Raw genomic sequence first — 22,967 nt, forward strand, 5'->3', positions numbered from 1 at the left:
CTGCGTGCCTACCAAGTCTCATCTGATTCCATTTATAGAGAGGCTGCATGCAGCAACAACAAAGGGCAGTGTTACAAATTCATCACTTCACTCCAGAGAAAAATTTCAGACAGAGTCAGAAGAAAAAGCTTTCAAAAATGGGCCACAGCCACTATGAACCATGTATGCAACATGATAACAGGAGGTGTGAATATATTAACAGGATCAGTGACTCTCATAAGAGTTCAATTTTGAGCTCCTCAAGACAAAGCAGACTGAATTATGCAGCTTTTTATCGGCTATTAACAAGGCTGGTAAAAAAAAAAAAAGAAGAAGAAGAAGGTCCCAGACATTCCTGTAATGCTTGTTTTCCTCTGACAGAGATGCAATTATGACAAAAATGTTCCACCGAGTGGTGAAATAAACTCATTCCAAATGACAGCCACTTGACCCCCTGAGGTCTGGCTCTTACGATGCACAGGGACTCATCTGATTGGACAGGAGTGGAATTGGCAGAAATGCTCCCAGGAGCAACTTTGACATTAATACTGCGTGTACATCACAGTGGGTCTTTAATTTACCTGACATGCGTTTCATGTCACATGTGCAAAGACTTGCATTATGGGTCACGTCAGAAGGAAAGACACAAAGTAGCTGTGTGCAGCATAATTGAAGTCAACTAAAAATCACACCACAAACCACGTGAACAATAAATGAGCAGGTCACTGCATAAACCTTTCAAAGTGAGCCCAGTGTTCCCATTGGGGTCGTCAAATCTGCACTTGATAAGCCATAATGAAAAGAATGAAAATACTGATCTAACAACTGAAGGACAGATTTGTCTGTTGTCATATCAGTCAGCAGGCTACGTTCACACTGCAGGCGAAAGCGCATCAAATCCGATTTTTTTGACCCTATGCGACCCATATCCGATCATGCTATGACAGTGTGAACGGCACAAACCCGACCTGGGTCACTTTCGTATGTGGTACTGAATCCGATACATATCCGATGTTTTAGAAAGCGACTGCTGTTTGAACGGTCATGTCGCATTATATCCGTCTTTTACGTCACTGACACAAGACAGACGCCAATTATCAGCTCCGGAGAAGACATCACGAACACTTCCTGGCCTTCCAGTGTAGATGTCAGTGAAACTGTTGGGAAGACATCGTTGGAGAAACATGAACATTTTATTTATACTGTTTAATCTGCAGATTCTGACAGGAATCTGCAGCTATCCTTTGAAGCACCGCTCCTCTCTAAAACAGCAATAAGGATCATTATTAGGTTATTTACATTATTATGTAAATAACAAAATAACTTAAAGCAAAAATTGGGAAACGTAAAGTCCGAAGTCTTTATATTAAGGGCCATCAGTCAAACAATATTGTTTGCTCTGGGTCTAAACAGAGCGCGTTGTGTGTGACGTCTTCTTTTGCGCATGCGGGCCGCTTTGAGCGTTCACACTAGAGCGTGTTTGCTGTCGCATTTTATTTGTAGTGTGAACAAGCAGACAAAAAAATCGGATTTGATCAAAAAATCGGAATTGAGCATTAAGACCTGCAGTGTGAACGTAGCCTTAGTGACATATGAGCACAGCTTGGAGTTCTGACCCAAAAAGCTCCATTTTCCATCTCATTATATGAAAGAATCTTTATGGTCACGGTCTCAGAGTTAAATGCTATCTGAAAAACTCAAAGTGGACTGTCTCATGTCTTATCTTTAACGTGCCTCCCACATAGCTTCTCGACCTTAAAGTACTGACTGATGAAGTGATGCTTTTAACAGCTTCCCCCACCTCTGCAAACAATTTCTAAACTGATTCTTGGTCAGGGAGCTTTGTTCAACCCTTCAAGTCCTGATCAGTCTTCTTTGTGAAAGCCACTGTGCCACCACCTTTGCTCTGTGAGGTCTGCAGAGAGTTACTGAAACCTAATTTCTTGAGTTCTGCCTGGCATTCAGTGTGATTTGTGGGACTTTATTAAACACGCAGATGATCTGAAGGAATTTATGATTTTGCAGGATTTTATGATCTATATCAGGTGAATTTAAAATGTAAAAATTGCCTTTATTTTGAGAAATGGCTCAGAGCATCTGTTTGCTGCTCAGTGTATCACATCTAAAGCACAAAGGACTCAATATCTAGATTAAAAACTGAACACTTTTAAATCAGTGTGAAGACTTTTCTATGTGGATGTAAATTAAAGGTCAATGAATGTAGTGACCAAAACTGACATAAAACAACTGCTGTGTATTATTACTGCAGGAAAAGCTTATAAGGCTTTAGAAAAGTCTAGAACTGCTAATGATAAAAGCGTCCACTTAAGTCAAAAGGCTGTTTTTTTGCTTTTCTATTTGCATGATAACAATTAGCCCTTCCTTGCAAAGCATTTAGGTGTTTGGAACAGAGTTTAGAGATGATTTCAACTGTTTTCTGTTTGGGGTTTTTCCACACCAGCTGTCAGAGACACAGAGGTCACAGAGCTGAGCAGCTGTCATTAAATGAAAAGATGGGAATGATGTCGCAGAATCCATTAACAAATTATTACAGAGAAAAATTGGGGGCTTTGCACTGATTATTAGTTGTATTTGCCAGTGAGAGTATTTCCAGAACACAATATAATGCCTCATGAGTGTTTTTAATTTAGGCTTATTTCAGGATTATGTCCAAGTAACATTTCATGGCCAGGTGTAGATTCTAAGCTCACAAAGCAACGTCAACACAAGTGTAGTGTGACAGAATAAAAAGGTGAGTGGTGAGTGGTTATGCTTTCCCATCTCTGCCTGCACATTAGAGGAGACTTTAATGGTGCAACTGATGCAGAAGAAGTAAATGAATTAGGTTTAAACTCACAGGAAAATCAGATGGTCCATACTCAGCCGAGGGTAGCCAGAAAGCTGTTCCTGTGGTTCTTTTCTGCTGAAAACAGACTGCATCTCCAACAACAACAACACACACCTTCAGGGGGGAATGATGGGATGTCATCGCTCCAGGCACAAATGCAGCCTGTTATTATTCATCATAGGCTTGTTTCCTGATCAGAAATGGTGCTGAATGGCTTTAAATATGATCCCATTAAGAACTCAGCAGCAACTTCCTCCAGCTTTAGCAGCCTGTCAAACTGACACTAACCTGCAAGCCTCTAACCTAATGTCAGTAACCTCTGAATAGAACAATGGAAATCTGGGAACTGCTGCTGAATGTGTTTTGGTGAATTGTTGCCCTCTACTGTTTGCTTTTAGATGTGCAACAGGAAAACTACCATTGCACCATTACCATTCAAATGTTGGATGTACTCATGAACGAAGGCGAATCATTTGTCTGTTACATCTTAACCTTCTTGAATATTAGCAAATTGCACATGCACTGCAACTTTTTGCCCAACATTATGAGTCTTAATACATTTGTAATACGTATGAATATAATTTAATGTATAAATCACAAGCCCTGGGGCAGGCTCCGGCCCCCGCCCACAACCCTGAAAGGAATAAGTGGCAGAAGATGAATCAAGAGGTGGATGAATCCCTTGCTCTCTTCCACAGCAAGTCTTTTGTCCTGTTTCTCTCCCCTCACCCCCCAATCAGTCAGTGCAGATGGTTGCCCCTCCCTAAACCTGGATCTGATGAAGGTCTCTTCCTGTTAAAGGGGAGTTTTTCCTTCCCATTATCGCCAAGTGCTCGCTCAAAGGGGATCATCTGATTGTCGAGGTTTTCTCTGTATTTATGTGGGGTCTTTCCCTTACACGATATTTGGTGCTGGATGGATGGATGGACGGACGGACGGACGGGTGGATGAATGATGGTCACATACATAATAATCTTATACAATGTATGGAGACAGATATGGAAGCTGAGAGAGTTTGGGCATGTGGATATGTTGGACAAAGGATGTTGAATGATGCTGATGTAGTGAAGGAGGACATGCAGTGGGTGCGACACAAGTAGATGCTATGAATAGGGCGGCAGGGCGGACCAGAAGAGGAAGACTATAGAACATCTTAACAGTTTTTAAAGCAACCATAACGTTGATTGATGCAGTTTTATTGGCTTTAGATATGTACAAAGTGAGCAGTCGTAATATGTCACAGCTTATTAAATGGATTATGATTCTCTCCATCATGACAGCACCATGATTATTGTTAAGTTACAGCTAGATTTATTTAATGACTCAGTCATCAACCTGTCATACCGTACACTCTTAGTTCTCAAAGCTGCATAAAGCAAACTCTGATTATTAGCACATGCTTATAAATCTAAAAAAAAAAAAAAAAAATAGATAAAATGGAAATCTTAAGAACAACATCATCACTTTAAATCACTAGCTGCAACAGTTTATAAACTCCATTCCCATCCCATTATAGAAAATAAGCTTCTCAGTTTGCTCAGGAAAAAAAATGAGGGGTGACCTTTGATGGCATCAGCAGAACTGAAATTTAGAGAAGAACAATAAAAAGCATTAAAAATCTCTTTAAAGTTATTTAACAGAGCATGAAATAGTGTCAGAGCAGAGCTGTTCAGGTTCAGGCAAAGTCTTACCTTCCAGCGGTTGCCACACTCATTGCACAGAACAAATGTGGTCATTGGCTCATCAGCACTGCGTGTCTGCACCTAAAACACACACACACACACACACACACACACACACACACACACACACACACACACACACACACACACACACACACACACAGCAGGTTTAACTGTAAACAAAACACCAAACTGAAAGGAAGCGGTTTGTACGACCTACAGTGAAGCTGAAACACTCCTTCCTCACTAGTACAGTGTATATCCCCCACTCTGTGACTGAAATACATCAATCTCATTATATTTATTTGAGCCACATACAACTCCTCAAATTATCAAATAGCATCGCTGAAGCTGATTTAAGCCCCAGCTCTAATACAGCCCCACAGCTTTCTTGTTTTTCTGTGGCATTCAAAAGAGAAACAGTTACTCTACAGGCTTTTCAGAACATCACAAACAACAGCAGTAAATAGCCGACTCAGTGCGGTCACATCGTGTGAAACAGCAAAAAATTTCTCATTATTATGTGATAACTAAAAGCAAACAGCTGGAGAAATAACTGCCCTATTACAACACCACCTCTCTCTGTGAAAAAGGCACAAACATCACAGCCTGCTTCACTCTGGAAACACATCGCTTTCACACGCTCACTCGCCTTAATGCCACCATTAGAGCCCTATTAGTCCTGTTATCTGCTTTGCTCTGACACATGTGTGTACCTGGTTATAGGTGCAGTTTTTCTTCTTGCACTTGCCGCACTGCAGCAGGTCGGTGGTGGTGCCACCAGTTTTAGCCATCTGGTGTTCCCTGATGGCCTCCTGGGTGAGCACGTTCCTCAGCTGTTTCAGCTCGTCGCTGGCCATTTCCTTAATAAAGACGACATGATGTGTGATAACGAAAGATTAAAGAAAAGGCAGGAATGTGCAAAGTGTTGCTCATTGCTGAGGAGAGGTGAACTTGCAGGGCTGTTGTACCTCAGCAGACATGGTGGCGATGCGGCGTAACTCGATGCTTCCTGCGAGCACATTTTTGCGAAGGCCTGGGTTCTTCGGGTCTTTCAAGTTGCTGATGCGGCTCCTCACTCGGTTCTTATACTTCATATCAGTGGCTTTTATCTCCTGGTAGATATGTGCGATCACACTGTCAAGGGCAAACTAATTCCTCCGAGTAGCATGCTTGATAACAGCTATAATGTTGAAACAAGATGCTTTCCCTTTGGTTCAACACTGAAAGAACTACAGTTTAATTAATCATAGTGCATAGTGGAGAATTATCAACTCTGAAGGATATGATCTTCAATCTCTGCTGCCATGCCCTCACAGTTAGCTCCAAATTCCCTGTAATCATCTGTGAAGTTCAGAAATTACATTTCATGTAAGTCAGCAGGCAGTCTGCAGCGCGTCTTAATGTGAATATTAAAACTGCAGCAATGATAACGTGCAGCCTAAGCCTCACTATCTGTGCGCAGGGCAGCTGCCAGCATCTCAATGCACTTGTCTCTGATGGAGTCTCCAGTGGCCAGGTGAGGGGACAGCGGACCCCCAGGAGAACTGAAGCTGGGTGACATGGGGCTGGTCGGGGTAGTGGGAGTTTTGGGAGCCTCGGATTTACTCTTTCTGTAAAAAAAAACAAAAAAAAAAACAAAGATTTTTAGTGTCAAATTCATTAAATACGGATCAAAACGTTGTTGGTGCTGCACACCAGCCACACAAGTGCAGCTTTAACCTTTAGCAATAATTCATTTACTAACATCCATCATGTAAAGAACCCATCCTGAAACGCTCTGACTCATCAGTCCTTGAAAAAATATTAAAGAATGATGAATGTCATTTAAAAATGCACCTAACTCAAGAGATGAACCGTTGTTGTGGACCAATTTTAGACTATATCACATTTTGATCCACTGTGCGATACCATACCTACGGCTTCATTTTCCAGCATGACAATGACCCCAAGCACAATGTTGAAACATATGTAGACAGAAAAACACACAAGGCCTCCCCAGAGCACGAGCCTCAACATTACTAAAGCAGTGTGGGATCATCTTAGCAGAAAACAGAACAAAAGGCACTTAACATCCAAAAAAGAGCTTTCAATGTCCTTCAAGAAGCCTGAAGAACAACTCTGAAGACTAGTTAAAGAAGTGAGAAGAATGCTGCCTCAGAGAGTTCCTGCTGTGTTCAAGAATAAAGGTGATCAGACCAAATATTTACTTTCAAGCTAGCTAGAATCATATAGAATCCTATATTCTTTATATGCTGTAGTTCTATGAATGTTTGAATTTTCCATTTTCCTACCAATATAAATAATTGAGGGGTGGCACAAGACTTTTGCACAGTACTGTAAATCTACAGTGAATAGCCATCCTTACCTTATTTTGTACCCTGCAAGATAAAATCATCCTAAGAACCTGAGAAACATAATTAAATACCTTTCGATGCTGTCAGTAGAGGGCTTCCTCTGTAGAGGTCCAAGCTGAGGAGCCTTCGAGCCCTGAGACTCTCTCCTGTAATTCAAACTCAAGGTCATTTATGTTTTTCACGTGCAGAAGTACACAAAACTTTAACACCTGAGGGTTGACAGTTTGGTGAGCTTGTATTTAATCAGCACCGGTCGCTGTTATTTACCTTTCTCCTGTTAGCTTCTTTGCTGCTGGCGAGCTGCTCGTCTTTGAGTCAGTCGATTCCCGTCTAAGCAGTGAAACACTTTCAGTCAGTCTGGGTTTAATCATTTGGATTTCACATTTAAGTACTGGTGAGATTTAAACTGGCGCACAGAACTGATACCTGTCAGCTGAATGACGTTTCACAGGTTGGCCAGGCTTTGACTCACAGGAGTCCTTTCTGCAACAAAGGATTAGCATCACTAGCATCACATTTCATATAAGATAAGTGCACACACACACACACACACACACACGCTTATGTTGTATTCTCAAACTTATTTCCTGGCTCCTGCACACCTGTGTTTGTCTTTTTTGGCCTCCAGGGTGGGCTTTTTGGGAGGGGGGGATTTAGAGTCTGATGAATCTTTCCTGACAAGAGGAAGAGTTTGTGTGTGATTTTTTTTTAACCAAACCCGTCTGTGAACAATAAAACGAGAATGCATCCATCTCCCTTTGCTCTAAAATCCAACAGTCTTCACACAGGGAATGAACAGATATTTTCATGCAGATGACTTGCAAACCTTTCTCTTTTGGTTTCATCTGAATGTTTTCTAGACAATTTGGTATCCACTGAGTCTTTCCTGCAAAAAGAACACAGCTTTGGTACCAACACTGAACACCAGTGTTTTATGTAAAACCAAAGAAACAGATTTCTTAAGGCCACTGATCATCCAGAGACTGCAGCCAACTTGTTTTTTTTTTACATGAATGAGAAACAGAACCATTCCCAGATCCCAGACCTGTCTTTCTTCACATGATCTGACGTCTTTTTCTGTGGAGGAAGCAGCTTAGAGTCTGACTCCTTCCTGCTTTAGCAAATAAAAAACAGATTCAAATTCTGAGTCCGAATAAAATTGTTTTTTTTTTTTCCAAAAAATATTTTCCCGTCTGTAACTCGTCTGATTCAGACCTGTCTCTCTCCTTCATTCCATCTAGAGAGGGCCGCTTCGTAGGAGGAGGAGGGTGAAGGTGAAGAGGAAGCGGAGGAAGAGGAGCGTTGGGGTCAGGAGGCTCTTTTCTAAATGAAAAGACACCTCTGAGCTCAGATGAATCACTTCATAAACAGAGTGAATAATGACAGAAAATCGTTACGGCACTGCAAAGAAAGTAGGCATGCAGAGCCTGACCTTAAGGGAGGAGGAGGATGTAGGTGAAGAGGAAGAGGAGCAATCGGAGCGTTTGGATCCAAAGGAACTTTCCTGAAAATCAGCACTTGTTTGAGATTTTTTAAAACTCTCTCGTTGTTTTCTGTCTAACGTCACTCAAGAACTTCAGAAACATGCACCAAACCACATCTGACCTCTCCTTCTTTACTTCCACGGGAGGTCGTTTAGTCGGTGGAGAAGGAGGTCGGGGAGCGTGAGGGCGAGGAGGTCGGGAGGAAGAGTCTTTGCCATCCTTCCTGGACATATGTCACAACAGCAGAGGTCAAAAGGCCACCTGACGATGCGGCATGCTGTTCACAAAACACACCTGAGTGACTCTTGTCAGCATGCACCATGCACAGCAGGAATCCTGTTAGGCCACGTGGAACACACTGATGCATGTTAAGTCATTAGCAGCAACCGCGCGCTCTGCAGCTCAGGCAGCACGAGAGTCCAAACCTGTCTTTCAGAAAATCCATGGCGGGGCGTTTGATGGGAGGAGGCCGAGCGGGTCGAGGAGGAGAGGGGAAACGGGTGGGATAGAGCACACTGCTGTCCAGCACACCTCTCCTGAAATATACAACAGAGTCTGAAGCTCTGCTGGATCTTACTGGGAAGTGTCGTGCGTTTTTCTGAGCCTCTACGTTCTCACCTTTCAAACAAGGGCTTGTGGGGGTCAGTGGGTCTCTCTCTCTGAGGCTCGCTCAGAGGTCTCTCCCTCTGAGGTGTGCTGGTGAGCCTCTCGTGGTTGTTTTCTTCTCTCTGTTTGTCCTTCCTCATCTCATCTGCAGAGCTGCACTTCTTGAGCTCCGTGGGGGGTTTCTCCTTTTTGAGCTCTTCCACGTGCCTCGTCTTTTTTGGTTCCTCTAATGGTCTCCCTCTTCTCGGCTCCGACTTGTGCTTCTCACCCCGTGGGTCTTGCGCAGGCTTCGGCTTCTTGTTATCGACCTCCACGTTGGGATTTTCTGGGGGTGCTTGTTTCTCTTTCCTGATTTCCTGCAGATGTTTTGCATTTCCAAGGTCCTCCAGGTGCTTTTCTTCCACGAGGTCGTCAGCATGTCTCTTTTTGATTTCATGGCCATCATTGTGTTTGTCTTTCCTGATTGTATTAGCGTGTTTTTTGCCATGATCGGAGTCTTGTTTTAGTTTGACTTCCTGCTCGCTGTGACTAAGAGAGAAAAAAGAGAAGCACTGTTTTTACCTCTATGCAAGAATTACCACAGTGAGTGTTAGAGGTGGAAGTGGGTTGAAAAAAATGGCAAATATATTAACACGAACATGATTTAAATCACTGACAAGCACTGAAGAAGTCAGTGCTTTCATGCAGTTAAACAGTGAAGGACACTTCATAGCGTCTCAGCTTTTACCCTACATATGCACTTGTAAACAGTGCTGCCTTGCAGAACAAAACAACATCACTGTGCTGACTTCTATATTCTATAATCTATCCCATCTAACATGGAAAAATAGCTTTAAGCATAGACTTTAAAAGATATATGTAGCAAGGTTATTATAGAGGTAAACTAAAAACTATAAAATTTAATTAAATTAATTAAAAGTAGACTCTTGAAAAAGAAAAACAAACTAGCTGATTTGCTATAGTGTACTTGGGAAACTATCCATCTTCTTATTCAATTCGGGGTCACCAGGGTGAGCAGGTGGGGTCTCACGGTCAGGCTTGTGCCTATTCCAGCCGTCACACGGTGAAAGGCAAAGGGACAGGTCACTAGCCGACCACAGGACTAACACAAAGAGACAAACAACCATTCACACCTATGAGTAAATCACTAAAATTGGGGAAATCACTGTGGGAGGAAATAAGAGAGAACCCACCCAAACACAGTGAGAACATGCAAACTCCACACAGTTAGGTCGGACCACACAGTGGAGTCGAACCCAGGACCTTCTTGCTGTGTGGCAATAGTGCTAACCACCGGACCATCATCCTGCCCGATGTCAAAAAAAAAAAAACTAACTAAAGAGAAACAAAGAAGGAAATATTTTTAGTTTTATTCAGTCGGGTCACATCCCAGCAAACATGATTGACACCCCAGCGTCATCTCCCTTCTCAAAATTAATCATGACACCAAAAACTGAACAGCAAGCAGGTGGATGTTGATGTTGTTCACAAGTACAATACATCTCTTACAAAGTAAAACATATATAGATCCGATTAATACATCTGTCTTTGTTTTCTCTTTAACAACAACTCATTTGGTTAGTACGTGATTGTGACGTCTTGTCCACACAGACAATATTACCAAAACCTGTTTTTAAAGAAAATTTGATGCTTTTTACATGGTGAACTTGGTTCAATGTTAGGCCCTAAGCAGCATCAGGAGCCCGGGACTTGTTAAGCATGAAGTCAATTAGCTCAACAGAAACATTAAGGGTAAAATCTTGAGTCTTAGTCACGCCTGAACTGAGATTCTTCAGTCTAATAAGGACGTCTGAGCAACGCTGAAGCTTTACCTAACACAGACGTCAGACACAGACATTACTGATCATTATTAACATCAAGAGAGGCTTTCAGGGACACGTTTACTTAGACACAGGATGTCTGCATAACTGTGAGTCACCTGCCCTCACAAAGAGCAAGGTTTGTATTATATACCTGTTCAGAACTTCCTAAATTTGGACTCTAACAAATATCCACTGGCAGCAGGTGCTTTTGGCTGATTTCCCTTGTTTAATTTAGCACAACGTTTTTACACCAGATATCCTTCCTGACACAACCCTGCCATCTATCCAGGCTTTTAGACTGGTACAACGAGCACGCTAGCCTGTGTTTGCCTGAGACTGGGTCTCAAAACAGGGATCCTTCACACGTAACCACTACACCATGGACCCACCATATTGTGATATTTAAATACACTGACGATAACCCAGGATTAAAACATCTTCAGTGAAAGTGAAACAAGCAAAACCAAACAAGAACCTACCTGACACTAAACTGAATTACGAAATAGAAAAAAAAAACAACGAGTCTGACATGTAGCCCTTAAGACATCATCATCATCCACTGATTTGTGGTCTCCCATCTACGGTGGCTCCGAGAGGTCAAACCCACCGAAACTTAAGAAAACACCAGCTAACAGAAAAATGTTGGAAAAGCAGACAAAACACAGCAGAATTGGGAAAAAAAATCCACAATTGAAGTGTTTCTGGGGGCACAATAACATCACGGACCAGCTGCAGAAGTAGAAACCAAAACGTGTGAAGGATCGCAGTGAGACACGCTTAAAGAAGTAGAGGATTCATCGCTGTTGTGAGGGAGAAAAAGATGCAGGTAATGTGTGTTTTAATCACATTATTCATGTAATACTTTAGATACATATTTGCTGTTGTGTTTTGTGTGCTTTCGAAACATTTTTTTATTAGCTGTTGTTTTCTTAATTTGTTCGTTGGAACTCTCAGGAGCACCATACCCATCTTTCTTTCTTGTTGGTGAGTCTGCACGCTAATATGCTATCAATCTGTCAGTCACAATGCAGAATAACCTGATTCAGTCGTGTCTATTCACAACAACTGACACCCCAGTGCACTTTATATGGTAAGGTAAAGAACCTACAATAATGCATGGAAAATCCCAACAATCAAATCATCTCCTATGAGTAAGCACTTGCCAACAGTGGGAAGGAAAAAGTAAGAGGGACCTGCTGGGGGTGATGGGGGAGAGAGACAGTCCAAAAAAAGAGAAAGGCCGAGTCCAATTCATGAGATTTTAACTTGTTACTGAGAACATAAAATAATTTGGAAAATATATCCTGGGGTAATAAATCGTCCCACAGACTTCTGGAGTCGCGCCCTGCTGGCTGTTAGGAAGAATGACGGTGATAGAAAAATTATTAAAGTTATGTAACACGCTTTGCAGTAAGCTGAAGAGTGTATCTCTCAATGTCTCTCTCCATCTGTGCTCTTCTCAGGCTTTGTTGTGGCTACTCTGCTATCTGTTATCCAAAGCAGACAGAATCATGTTCAGTACAAGGATGCCAAGTAACTGTTAACAATAAAAAAAGTGGATAACATTGGAAAAAGTGTATAAATGAAACTCTGCCCTGCTTTTGCTTCCTTGCAAGTAAAATGAACACGTTGGAGCTCACTACTCTGTGTGTTTCACTTCTTACGAGAACTGTTCTATCAGAAGGTTTAACACTTTTATGTGCAGTTTATCATTAAAAGAAGTCTCCCTATTTAAAGTTATGATGCTACCTAAAGGATAAAATGTAACATTACAGTGGCTCACAAGTCTGTTCTGTCCTTAATGTCATTAAACACCCCAAACTGTTTGCAGCAAATAGCTGCCCCTCACTGAGCCTGGTTCTGCTGGAGGTTTCTTCCTGTTAAAAGGGAGTTTTTCTTTCCCACAATTGCCAAGTGCTTGTCAAAGGGGTCATTTGACTGTTGTCTTATTGTAGGGTTTTGAGGCAGCTCCAGTTGTGATTCAGCACTATGCAAATACAACTGAACTGAATTAAATCGTCTGAATGTAGATCAGCCAGGCAGTAGATTACCTTGAAATTTTATTTGAACTTTAAACATTTCAATGCCTTTTTTTTACAAAGCTGTTGTCACTTTTAGCAGAGAGTTATTTTTTAAGGTGTTTTTATGAATGCGAAGAAAATACTTTTGTTCCAGTGCACTGCAAAGCCACACACACACATCATTACGGACCTGACAGCAGGCAGGCACAGCAGGTATGCGGACATTAACCAGAACTTCACTTCATAATGTGTGTGCTCTTTGTATTAAAAGTCACGTTAAGTGTACCTGTGTAGTTTCTGTGTAACCGCTGTGAAACCACTGACCTGCTCTGCGTCTCCGAGGGAGAGCTGTTTGGAGAAGCTGCCGTTTTGCTGGAGTTCAAACCATTCTTGGTCTCAGACGATTTCTCGGGATGAGAGCGGCCAGAGTCTGCATGAGTGCGTGTTTTGGAGGAGAAATCATATCAGCAAATCAGACTCCGTGCTGATGTATTGACTGCACAAGCAACCATTTCACCGCTGTGGAAACACTGTAGTATGCATGTAAATCAGTGTGTGTACCCAGAAGTCTTTTCCAGTCTTTAATGAGGACTTTTGCCAAAGCAATCACTTCTTCATCTGTGCAGTGCTTCCTGATACCATTAACAGACATTCCAATTCTCGTTTCCTGAAGCCAACATAGACACACGGGTTAATTGTTTTCTTTTTTCCACATTTCCCCAGGATGATCAGCAAAATTAAAATTTAACCCACCTGTAGAAGTTTGAGAGTCATATTGACGCCTTTCAGCTCCTTCAGCAGGTCAATGGCGCCCTCCTGTATTCACCAAACAGTGACATCGTTACTTGCAACCCCCTAACTCTTGAAACGGTTCATTTAGAAATGCGTAATAACAGTGTAACGCACAGATCTGGCAACAAGAATGCGTTAACCTTTCAAAAAAGAAAGCGCAATGTGGTTAGCAAACAAGAACAGTTTCACTTCTTTATTATTATTTTTTCATTTGCACTCGATGGCATTTTTACAACATTAGATCCACTGTTTTGCACGGCTGTTTACTCCGATTACAGCTGGTGGCATTATCTTGTGCAGCCCCCTAACTGTGCAGGAGCGACGCGAACAATGTCGTGTTTGCAGATTCAGTCACAACACGAGCACGGCCTTACGCCCACAGGCCGCGGTGTTTACTTTCTGTTCTGCGCACTTCTATGTCAGTTAAACTCGCTAAGCATTTTCAGAAAGAGAGAGAAAAAAAGCTTTTGACAAACACAAAAGAGCTGGGCTACACAGCAGAGCTGCACACTGGCACTGAAACGGTCCTGCAAGAGAAATACACGCAAACCCACGAACACCTGTTGATCGTTTGTTACGGTCAAGCTCGCGCTTCACTTCTGCACACTTTCCAAACACACCGAGTCAGCAGGAACCAAACTCGTGTTTAACAGAAAAGAAGAGGACCCCATTTTAATTTATGGAAAAGTCTACTGCAGGCCTTCTGCGCAGCGCGAGGTGGCGGGACAACGCGCCACCTGTGGGTGTCAAAATATAGTCTCACCGTGTTATTTCTAGACACCATCTTGTCCAGTTTTTTTGCAATCCGGATGAGATCTTCCTCTCGAGTCATCGCTGCATTTAGTCGTCTAAACACCGATCGGTTGCGCCAAATGGATACTTATTTTAAAAAAGAAAAAAACTCCCGAGAAACAGAAAAGTTTGTATCTGCTACAGGTCGGACTTTACGCGCGACGCACTCCATTCAGCCGAGAGGCGTGTCCTGCGGAGGGGTCCCAGCTGACCTGCTCCACAAATGACAAACTAAATATAGACACAGTTGTAGACCCGTGGACAACAGGGATGACTGAAGTTTAGTGTGAGAGATTTGACTTTTTTTAAATACTTTTTTTTTTTTTAAATCAACTTTATTTTGTCTTATCATGCTTTGCTCTCCTGTGGCTCCTTAGACTTCTCTACACCCTGGACGGATTATATCACAAAATGATCGCTCTTTAAGATTTTCCAGCAAAAACGAGGTCACTGTGTAATGGTTAATCTTTCCTACACTGAAGGCAGAACTCGGGCAGCTGCTGCTGTGCCAAAGAGCAGCCCGACACTAAGTCACCGTTTACAGCCTGTTTCTTTCTTTGTTAGTTACTTCATTTTTTGTAACACGGAACAAAGGCACCTCGAACACTAAATCAGACAACAATTTCACTTTCTCTCACAAAATGGGGAAAAAACACGTCCTGAAAAGTGTGTCTATGTCACGGCCACCAGGGGGTGGTGTGATATAAGTCGACATGAGAATTAACTTTCGTTTTGCACTGAAAGCCACGAACCTTCGTGTTTGCTTCTGTTTGTCTTGCAGTGGACCTAACATTAAGATCTGATAGTTTTCTTCTTCGTCTTCTCGAGGAAACGAGAAAGAAACAGAAAAGCTTCCAGTTCGGTTCCAATTGAACCGAATAGTCAGCCTTTACATTCATACATGTTTTATAAAAGTAACAGCCGATGTCTCACACTGCGTGCTCTCCTTTAAAGAAATAATGCTTATTCGATAAGTACTGACTTTCTATAGTTATATTGTGTTAAAAAAAATAGTGAATAAGGCAAATCAATCTTATGAGAAAAATGAAGGTTTTCATCCTTTTTTTTTTCTTATGAGAAAACATTTGTGGACGTTAGCAGGGATGTCTCATTTTACTCCTTTGACCTTTACTTTGATCTTATTGCTTAGAACCAGAGAAACTTTCTGTCAGTCTGAAGGTGTTTAACTACAAATTTAAGGCCATTTACAGTTATATAAGAAAGATAAGTGCAAATTTATAATAATAATAAGAAGAAGCAGAAAAATAAATTTTTTAAAAGCACCTTTCAAGACACCCAGGGACACTAACAATAGAATAAAACACATAGTAGAACAAAAAATGAAGAACAATTTTTAAAAACTTTCAACAGTGCATCTCAGTTTTTCTACACGATGAAGAAATGCTGCTGCGGTAACTGTAAGAAATCTGTCATCACAAAAATCTAAATGTGTAAAATTACATTTCATTATGTTAGATTTGATAGCAGTGAAAAAAATGTTTCCAAAGTTTATGCCCTCCTTCACATTTTCCAAAGCTGTCCGGAGGGATATTTTATGTCTATGCCCGGCCGATTCTGGGACCCTGGCCTTATGTTTGACACCCCTGATTTAAAGGGTGAATGCCGAATACATTTTCCAAGAACTCCACAGACACAATTAGTGAAATTATATTAGCACAATATTCATCTAAATTTATATTGTTGAAGTCGAAGAAATTACTTGATCGAGGGATTTCTTTATATCCTTGTGTTTGTATCTCCTGCTGTGACAGCTTGTGATAGCAATCAACATTTCTTTCAGAGGGAAATAGAATAGCCAGATACTCCCACAGTCCAACAGACACTGAGACCAGATACAATTAAGATCCTAGAGATGTGTCCCCCCCCTCCACTGTGGGAAACAAAGGCATGACACACAATATGCATGCATCAGTTAGTTTTAGAAGTTAGATTAAATGTCAGAGGGATGAAGAAAGCCAGATAGTTTAGATCTCTCTGCCTCTCATCCAAAATATATTCATAGCCAGCAGTTTATAGGGACACAGTATATGTAGACACCAGTGCCGACTTAATTGTATATCATTACAGAACAGCAATGGTTGGAAAACTGAAATGCCTGCCTAAAGATAAAGTCTAACCAGTCGGGGGTTGTTGGGGGTTTTTATGTTTTCAAATATCAAGTATATGAAGTATAAAATATGAAGGGCCCATTAATCCAGAAGCAAAGTGTGACGGTCTTGTTTGTAGAGCAGGGATTTTAAGATAACTGTGTTAATGACTGCAGGTGAAAGTGCAGACTAAGAGCTCATTATCTCCTTACAGAGCTCTTACACAACAGGCTGAGAGTACAACCCACCCCTGCCTCCGTGCCTCAAGACAGCAATCTGTCTGGCAGGTAACGACCGAGGCAGCCAAGTCGAGAAGTGGGACAGCTCACTGTGAGGTAACAGAGGAAGCAGGCCAAGAGGAAGAAGCAGTGATCAAGCAACATCCTTTAAATCCAAGCACTAAACAGTTCACTTTTGGGGTGGTGGAAAGGAAAGGTGATGTGCTGACCCCTTTCTCAGATGGTTGACTTAAATGAACTTTCTGATCTCTTCATTCTTAGGAAAAGTCCAACGTTCTCCTTGTTTCTTTAGCCTTTTTCTTAAACCTTAAATTAGGCAAATGTGCTAAATATTACCTTCTTAACATCCGCCTGGTCTCCAGCAGCAAATTGAGCGCTAGAGTTAAGGTTAAGCCGTGTTTCAGATCTTCTGTTGTTTGCTTTTCTGTGCACCTATGATAAATTTGTGAAAATGCAAAGTGAATTGACACAAGCAGGACCAAAAACAAGTGAGGGCAGTAATGAGGAGGTGTTGATGGGAAATTAATGAATACCAGACAGGTTGAAAATAGGCTGAAACCGTTATAAGAAGTATAATAAGTTATAATCATTTTAACCGTGGACAGCCCTTCTGCCTCCACAAACATGCATTAGAAGTATTGCAGCATGCTGCATGCATTTTCTCTTCATCTGTAGCAAATAACATCGAGGTGTTGCAGTTTTGGATTTAAATCTTTATAAAACAGGCAAATTTTAAACTTCAACCAATAAACTTTAAACTCATCTATTTTAACCCTTACATACTGTTCAGTTCAAATCTGTAAAAAATACCCTAAATTTATTTCTTTTTACCTGGAAATTTGATGTTTTTTCTTAAATATACCCAAAATTTATAAACATGAAAACTTTTTTTTTTTTTTAATTAAGACCCTTGATGTGCAGCTGTTACAGATGTTTATACACTTAAGCCGTTCTAGGTCAAATTTTATCCCGTATCTATTCAGATGTATTTTAAATCCACCAGTGTGGGTCAAGGAAAAAATGATGATTTCAGAGAATTTGAAACTGTAAAACTGTACGTGTGTGTGTGTGTGTGTGTGTGTGCTTTTTTATGGGACAATAGTGATAGAGTTCAAGGAGAACCTTGTTACTGTCAAGGTAAATGTTTGTGTTCCCACCACATTAGCCCAGGTTCCCACAGGCACAGGCACCTGCTGCTCTTTAAAGGATCATGGGGGAATATCCAAACAGCTTAACAGTAAAACAGCACAGGAGCGATGGTTTATGGCACACATAAGAAACATGACATCTGAAAAAGGGTGGCATGGTGGCACTAACAAATCATGAGTGGGACCTTTCTGTGTGGAATTTGCAAGTTTAACGCATGCTAGAGTGCCTGGAGTGGGTCTCCTACAGGTATTTGGGGTTCCCCCACAGTCTGGAGCAATGTGTCAGGTTAACTGCCACACTTGTGAGGTGCTGCTGCATGAATGTATGATTAAAAAGTAACTTGCAGTTAAAAGTGTTTTGAGTAGTCGGTAGGACTAAAATGATGCTCTATAAATGCAAATACATTACAAGTACAAGAATCCACTGTGCAAGAAAATATTCTAACAATGAACAAATTATTTGCAATTTAATTGTTTATTTATTCTGATCCAACTGAGAATAAAAAATTAGATCAAAGGAATGGTTAGAGAAGTCCTAATATTATAACGGCACCTGTGCTGCCATTTCAGTGATTGCGGGAAACATGCAAATCCCACACAAGCAACATTTCCTATCAGTCAAAGGAGCTTGCAAAGAAAGCAAAAAGAAAGCAAAGAAAGCATCAAGAACTCCACTGACTTCACCGACAAGGTCCAGAAACTTACCCTGGATCCAGAGGAAACCATGGTGTCCTTTGATGTAGTCTCTCTCTTCACTTGCATACCCACCACGGAGGCCGTGGAGACTGTCAGAAAACAGAGGACAGGACCAACTTCACACCCGATCAGATCTGCACACTGTTAGACCTCTGCCTCACCACTACATATTTCAAGTACAATGAAGGCTTTTACAGACAAAAACATGGCTGTGCCATGGGCTCCCCCGTGTCACCTATTGTAGCCAACCTTTACATGGAGGAAGTGGAAAGGAAGGCTCTTGGCTCTTTCAAAGGAAGAGTACCCAGCCACTGGTACAGATATGTGGACGACACCTGGGTCAAAATCAAGACACAAGAAGTGGAATCCTTCACTGCGCACATTAACGCTGTGGATAAAAACATCAAGTTCACCAGGGAAGACACAAAGGATAACTGTTTGCCTTTCCTGGACTGCGCTGTGCACATTGAAGAGAACGGCAAACTCAACATCGACGTTTACCGGAAGCCCACACACACGGACCAGTACCTCCTCTTTGACTCCCATCACCCTTTGGAACACAAACTTGGAGTAATTAGGACCCTACACCACCGGGCAGAACATGTTCCCTCTAAGCCTGAAGGGAAAAAGAAGGAACACACACATGTAAAGGAAGCACTCAAAACGTGCGGCTATCCTAAATGGGCGTTCTTAAAGTCAGCAAAGAGGCACAGAAAAGAAGACCAGACACCAGCGAGGGAGGATAAGAAGGACAGACGCAACAACATTGTCATCCCCTATGTAGCCGGTGTATCAGAGAAACTCAGGAGAGTTTTCTCCAAGCATGACATCCCAGTGTGTTTCAGACCCAGCAACACGCTCAGACAGAAACTGGTTCACCCGAAAGACAAAACTCCTAAACACAAACTCAACAATGTGGTGTATGCTGTACAGTGCAGTGAGGAATGCTCAGACCTCTACATTGGAGAGACCAAACAGCCACTTCACAAGCGCATGGCACAACACAGAAGAGCCACCTCCACAGGACAAGACTCAGCAGTCCATCTGCATCTTAAGGATAAAGGTCACTCTTTCGAGGATGCCAATGTTCACATTTTGGACAGAGAGGACAGATGGTTTGAAAGAGGAGTGAAAGAAGCCATCTATGTCCACTGTGAGCGACCATCTTTGAACAGAGGCGGGGGTTTACGACACCAACTCTCTGCCATCTATAATCCAGTTTTGAGATCCCTTCACAGACGCCTTAACGCCCACTCACATCCTGGGCCATCTGACCTCAGGAATTCGCATGATAAGGTGGGGCCAGGTTTCACAATGAACACACCCGAAACTCTGGCTGATTGGGACCCACGCCCAGTTTCCCACCTTGGCTCAGGCGATTAGAGGATCATCAGGGGGTCCTTTTGTCCCTCTGTGGGGGGTCACTCCCACTAGGTTTATATCTGGGACTCTCCACCATTTGACCTTAGAACTGAAGAAGCTTCTCGGATGAGAGGTGAAACGTCTTCAAGCAACTTAAAGAAGTCCAGACGCTTTTCTTTGCAAGCTCCTTTGACTACGATGACCTGGATGACTGAGAACCTTCACAGACATTTCCTATCAGTGCTTTGAATGCACAGACTAGCCTGGAATAGGTATTGTTTGTTCTCTAAGTGTTGATGAATATTAAATTAACAATTATGATACATGAATGAGGATAGTGTTAAATGGTTTTAGTGGTTTCATTTCCCCTCTTAATAAAATATAATGAAATCATTATGCCTGCATATTTTCATGTCTTACGTAAAAAAGAACATTGTGTTGTTCAAAAGAAGACATTTTTCTCCAAAACCCAGTAAATATACCCTTTCTTCTCATCACTGTATACCTACTTATATATTCTAAATAGATCTGTATTTCAAAATTTGATATGAGGGAAATTTTGTTCTGGGTTAAATCTGACAATATTTACCAAAAGTGGTTTCTGGTTTGTTGTTGTGAGCCTTTAATCAAGCTTCTAATGTACAGTTTTCAATGTGGTGGAAGCAAAAATGAAAACTGTGGCCAGGTGAGGAGAGTTATTCTTATCCATAGGGCCCTGTGTTGTTCAGCTTAGTCTTCCAGTTGTGGAGTTGTTACTGACTGCGTTTAGGGATGGGGGGGTTGCCCTGGAGCAGATGCAGGACACACTGGAGAGATTACATCCCTTAGGCTTAGGTACACGTTGGAACCCCCACCCACCCAAAGGAGCTGGTGGAGACAAGTGAGATGTCAGTTTTCGAGCAGATGGAAGAAAGTGCAGTGTATAACTGCACTTGAGTTTAAATAGACAAAGAGTCACCACAGATCCAACAGGGAACATCCAACAGTCTGCTTTCCTCTCCGTGCACCTCGCCCAGCACTGGTGTCTTTGCCAGTCACAGACCAGAGACGCCAGGCCTGGGCAATTATGGCAATTTTTGGATGACATCAGACCAGAAAATGAATGATTTCATTTAGCTGTCAATTTTTTTTCTGGATCTGCTGTAGGATGCAGAACCTATAATAGAGCATGTCAAAACAAAGTGGCAGAAATGTTTAGGCGTTCACATCTGTAGTTGGCTGGAAGGTAATCCCAGGCTGGTGGGGCTGGTTTGTCTGTTAATAATGACCAGTGTTCAGTGGCGGCACTCGCAAAGAGTAGGCTCGAGCTCCCTGAGAGGTTGGACCACCCAAAGACTTTAAGAACATCCTTGTACCTTCAGCTGTGTGTAAGTCTCTATTTACCGCCACACACACACACACCAAATCTGCCATATCCAACACTATTTTGGCAGGTGCCGCAGTTTCAGGCTACCTTTGACCAAAATAACTGGTGGTGCCACTGCTAGACACAATCCAGCCAAAATAACCAAATGAGTGAATAAACTAGAAGGAGAAGGAGATGACTGACCCAATTTCTGAGAACAAAATGTAGCATTATTTTATGTGCAGATTATAAAGAAATCTTTCAGTCTGCAATTGAAGTAGGGTCAATACTCCAAATATGCCTTCAAAGACAGAAAAAAACTGGAAAGGGATATGTAAAATATGTACTATAACTTATCCAGAACCATCAATTACACACTGGCACTCTGGACAGACACTGAGTCATTTGTATAGTGTGTCTGCAAAAAGATCCTGTGGTTCTTCCAAAGGCTGCGATTTGATCTCTGAGCTCTTTTTCGTTTGTGTTTGAGCTTCTGCTTTATGCTGACAAACAAGTTCATAAAGCCTCTCACTGCAGACTGAAAGAGGGATGGGGAAAGTCCTTCAAAACACAGAAACAAATCAGTTAGTCGTGAATGGAAGCGCAGCTTAGACGGATGCTGCAGTTTTTGGATGGGAGGGTGGGATTCAATCCCCGCTGTCTGTGCTGGAGAACCTGGCTGTTTGCAAACATCCCAGTGCATGAGCCCTTTAGATGAACCTGTGAAACTGACAAAGCTGAGTTCCCATGCTAGCAGGCTGAATTGTGTTAGTGTGTAAATCCCTTCTTAGTCTCATTTCCTTTTCAAATGCTCACTAATCCAGTTACTGCACCATATTTCAAAAGCTACAAAATCTATTACACCTTTCCTCTGCATTTGCAGCTATTGCCGAGCTTTCTGTTGAACTCTCCTTCTACTGTGTTTTAAGAGAAGCTGGAATGGAAACTTTGTGTAGTATCTCTTCCTGCCATACACAATAGCACATCTGGCTTTGTTTAAACATCGTAGCGTAAGTTATCAGCAGAGCTGTAAGGCAGACCTTTATCAGCTGATTAATGCAACTAGATACAAATTTTTAAAAAGTTTCCCATAACATAAGTGCAGTTGCTGATGTCTGGACTGGACTTCCTCATTTGTGACTGAGAGTTAACAGATCTGAGAGAGGATGTCGTTTTTTCCAGCAGCCTAATCAAGCAGCTGATGTTTTTATTTGGCAATGATTTTACTCCGGATGCCCTTCCTGACACAACCTTCCCCATTTATCCAGGCTTAGGACAGGCAATAAGAGCACACTGGTTTATGAAGCCACGAGTGGTGGGTGGGGGGGGGGAGGTCTGTGGCTTCATCGCTGCCATAGCTGAAGCTGCCAGGTAGGAGGGAAAACAGGACCACAGAGAAAGTTCATGGATGTTGGTATGAGTGAAGAGGGTGCAAGGGTTAAGATGAGAGGGAGCAGGTCATCTGCTGTGATGTCCCTCATCATCATTACCTCTTCATCTTCCAGAGCATTTGTCTTGTCTTCTTCGCCTCACCCACAACCAGTCACAGCAGATGGCTGTCTTTCCTGAGCTGGGTTCTGTTGGAGGTTTCTTCCTGTTGAAAGGGAGTTTTTCCTTCCCACTGTCGCCAAAGCACTTGCTCATAAGGGTGTCATCTGATTGTTGGGGTTGGTTCTGTCTTCTCT

At 42.0% G+C, this 22,967-nt stretch overlaps 1 protein-coding gene across 2 annotated transcripts; it reads right to left on the reverse strand.

The window, feature by feature from the left end:
- Positions 1 to 4,002: 4,002 nt before the first annotated feature.
- tcea3 (transcription elongation factor A (SII), 3) lies at positions 4,003 to 14,583 on the reverse strand. 2 transcript variants are annotated; one of them, XM_085473092.1, is made up of 21 exons: positions 14,356 to 14,583; positions 13,554 to 13,616; positions 13,362 to 13,467; positions 13,125 to 13,230; positions 8,969 to 9,484; positions 8,776 to 8,886; positions 8,472 to 8,573; positions 8,299 to 8,370; positions 8,082 to 8,189; positions 7,912 to 7,977; positions 7,693 to 7,752; positions 7,469 to 7,540; positions 7,293 to 7,349; positions 7,134 to 7,196; positions 6,938 to 7,012; positions 5,962 to 6,122; positions 5,792 to 5,853; positions 5,481 to 5,630; positions 5,226 to 5,372; positions 4,519 to 4,590; positions 4,003 to 4,408 (listed from the first exon to the last, which is right to left on the reverse strand). In XM_085473092.1, exons 1-21 carry the CDS (start codon positions 14,422 to 14,424, stop codon positions 4,400 to 4,402), a joined length of 2,247 nt encoding a protein of 748 aa, XP_085329218.1. In that variant the 5' UTR covers positions 14,425 to 14,583; the 3' UTR covers positions 4,003 to 4,399. The 2 variants fall into 2 exon arrangements, with proteins under 2 accessions (XP_085329218.1, XP_085329217.1); XM_085473091.1 differs by having other exon boundaries at positions 7,912 to 7,980.
- Between the last annotated feature and the right edge of the window lie 8,384 nt (positions 14,584 to 22,967).

This window comes from Copadichromis virginalis, linkage group LG11, assembly GCF_057382275.1.
Source record: "Copadichromis virginalis isolate Kocher_CV1m ecotype Utaka linkage group LG11, C_Virginalis_male_GT1.1, whole genome shotgun sequence".
Lineage (NCBI taxonomy): Eukaryota > Metazoa > Chordata > Actinopteri > Cichliformes > Cichlidae > Copadichromis > Copadichromis virginalis.

Excerpts from the sequence above, each read along its gene's own strand:
- tcea3 (XM_085473091.1), bottom strand. The coding sequence starts at position 14,424 with ATGACTCGAGAGGAAGATCTCATCCGGATTGCAAAAAAACTGGACAAG. Across the intron at positions 13,468-13,553 it reads TGACTCTCAAACTTCTACAG|GAAACGAGAATTGGAATGTC; the intron begins GTGGGTTAAATT and ends TGTTGGCTTCAG. Across the intron at positions 7,981-8,081 it reads GGAATGAAGGAGAGAGACAG|CAGGAAGGAGTCAGACTCTA; the intron begins GTCTGAATCAGA and ends TATTTGCTAAAG.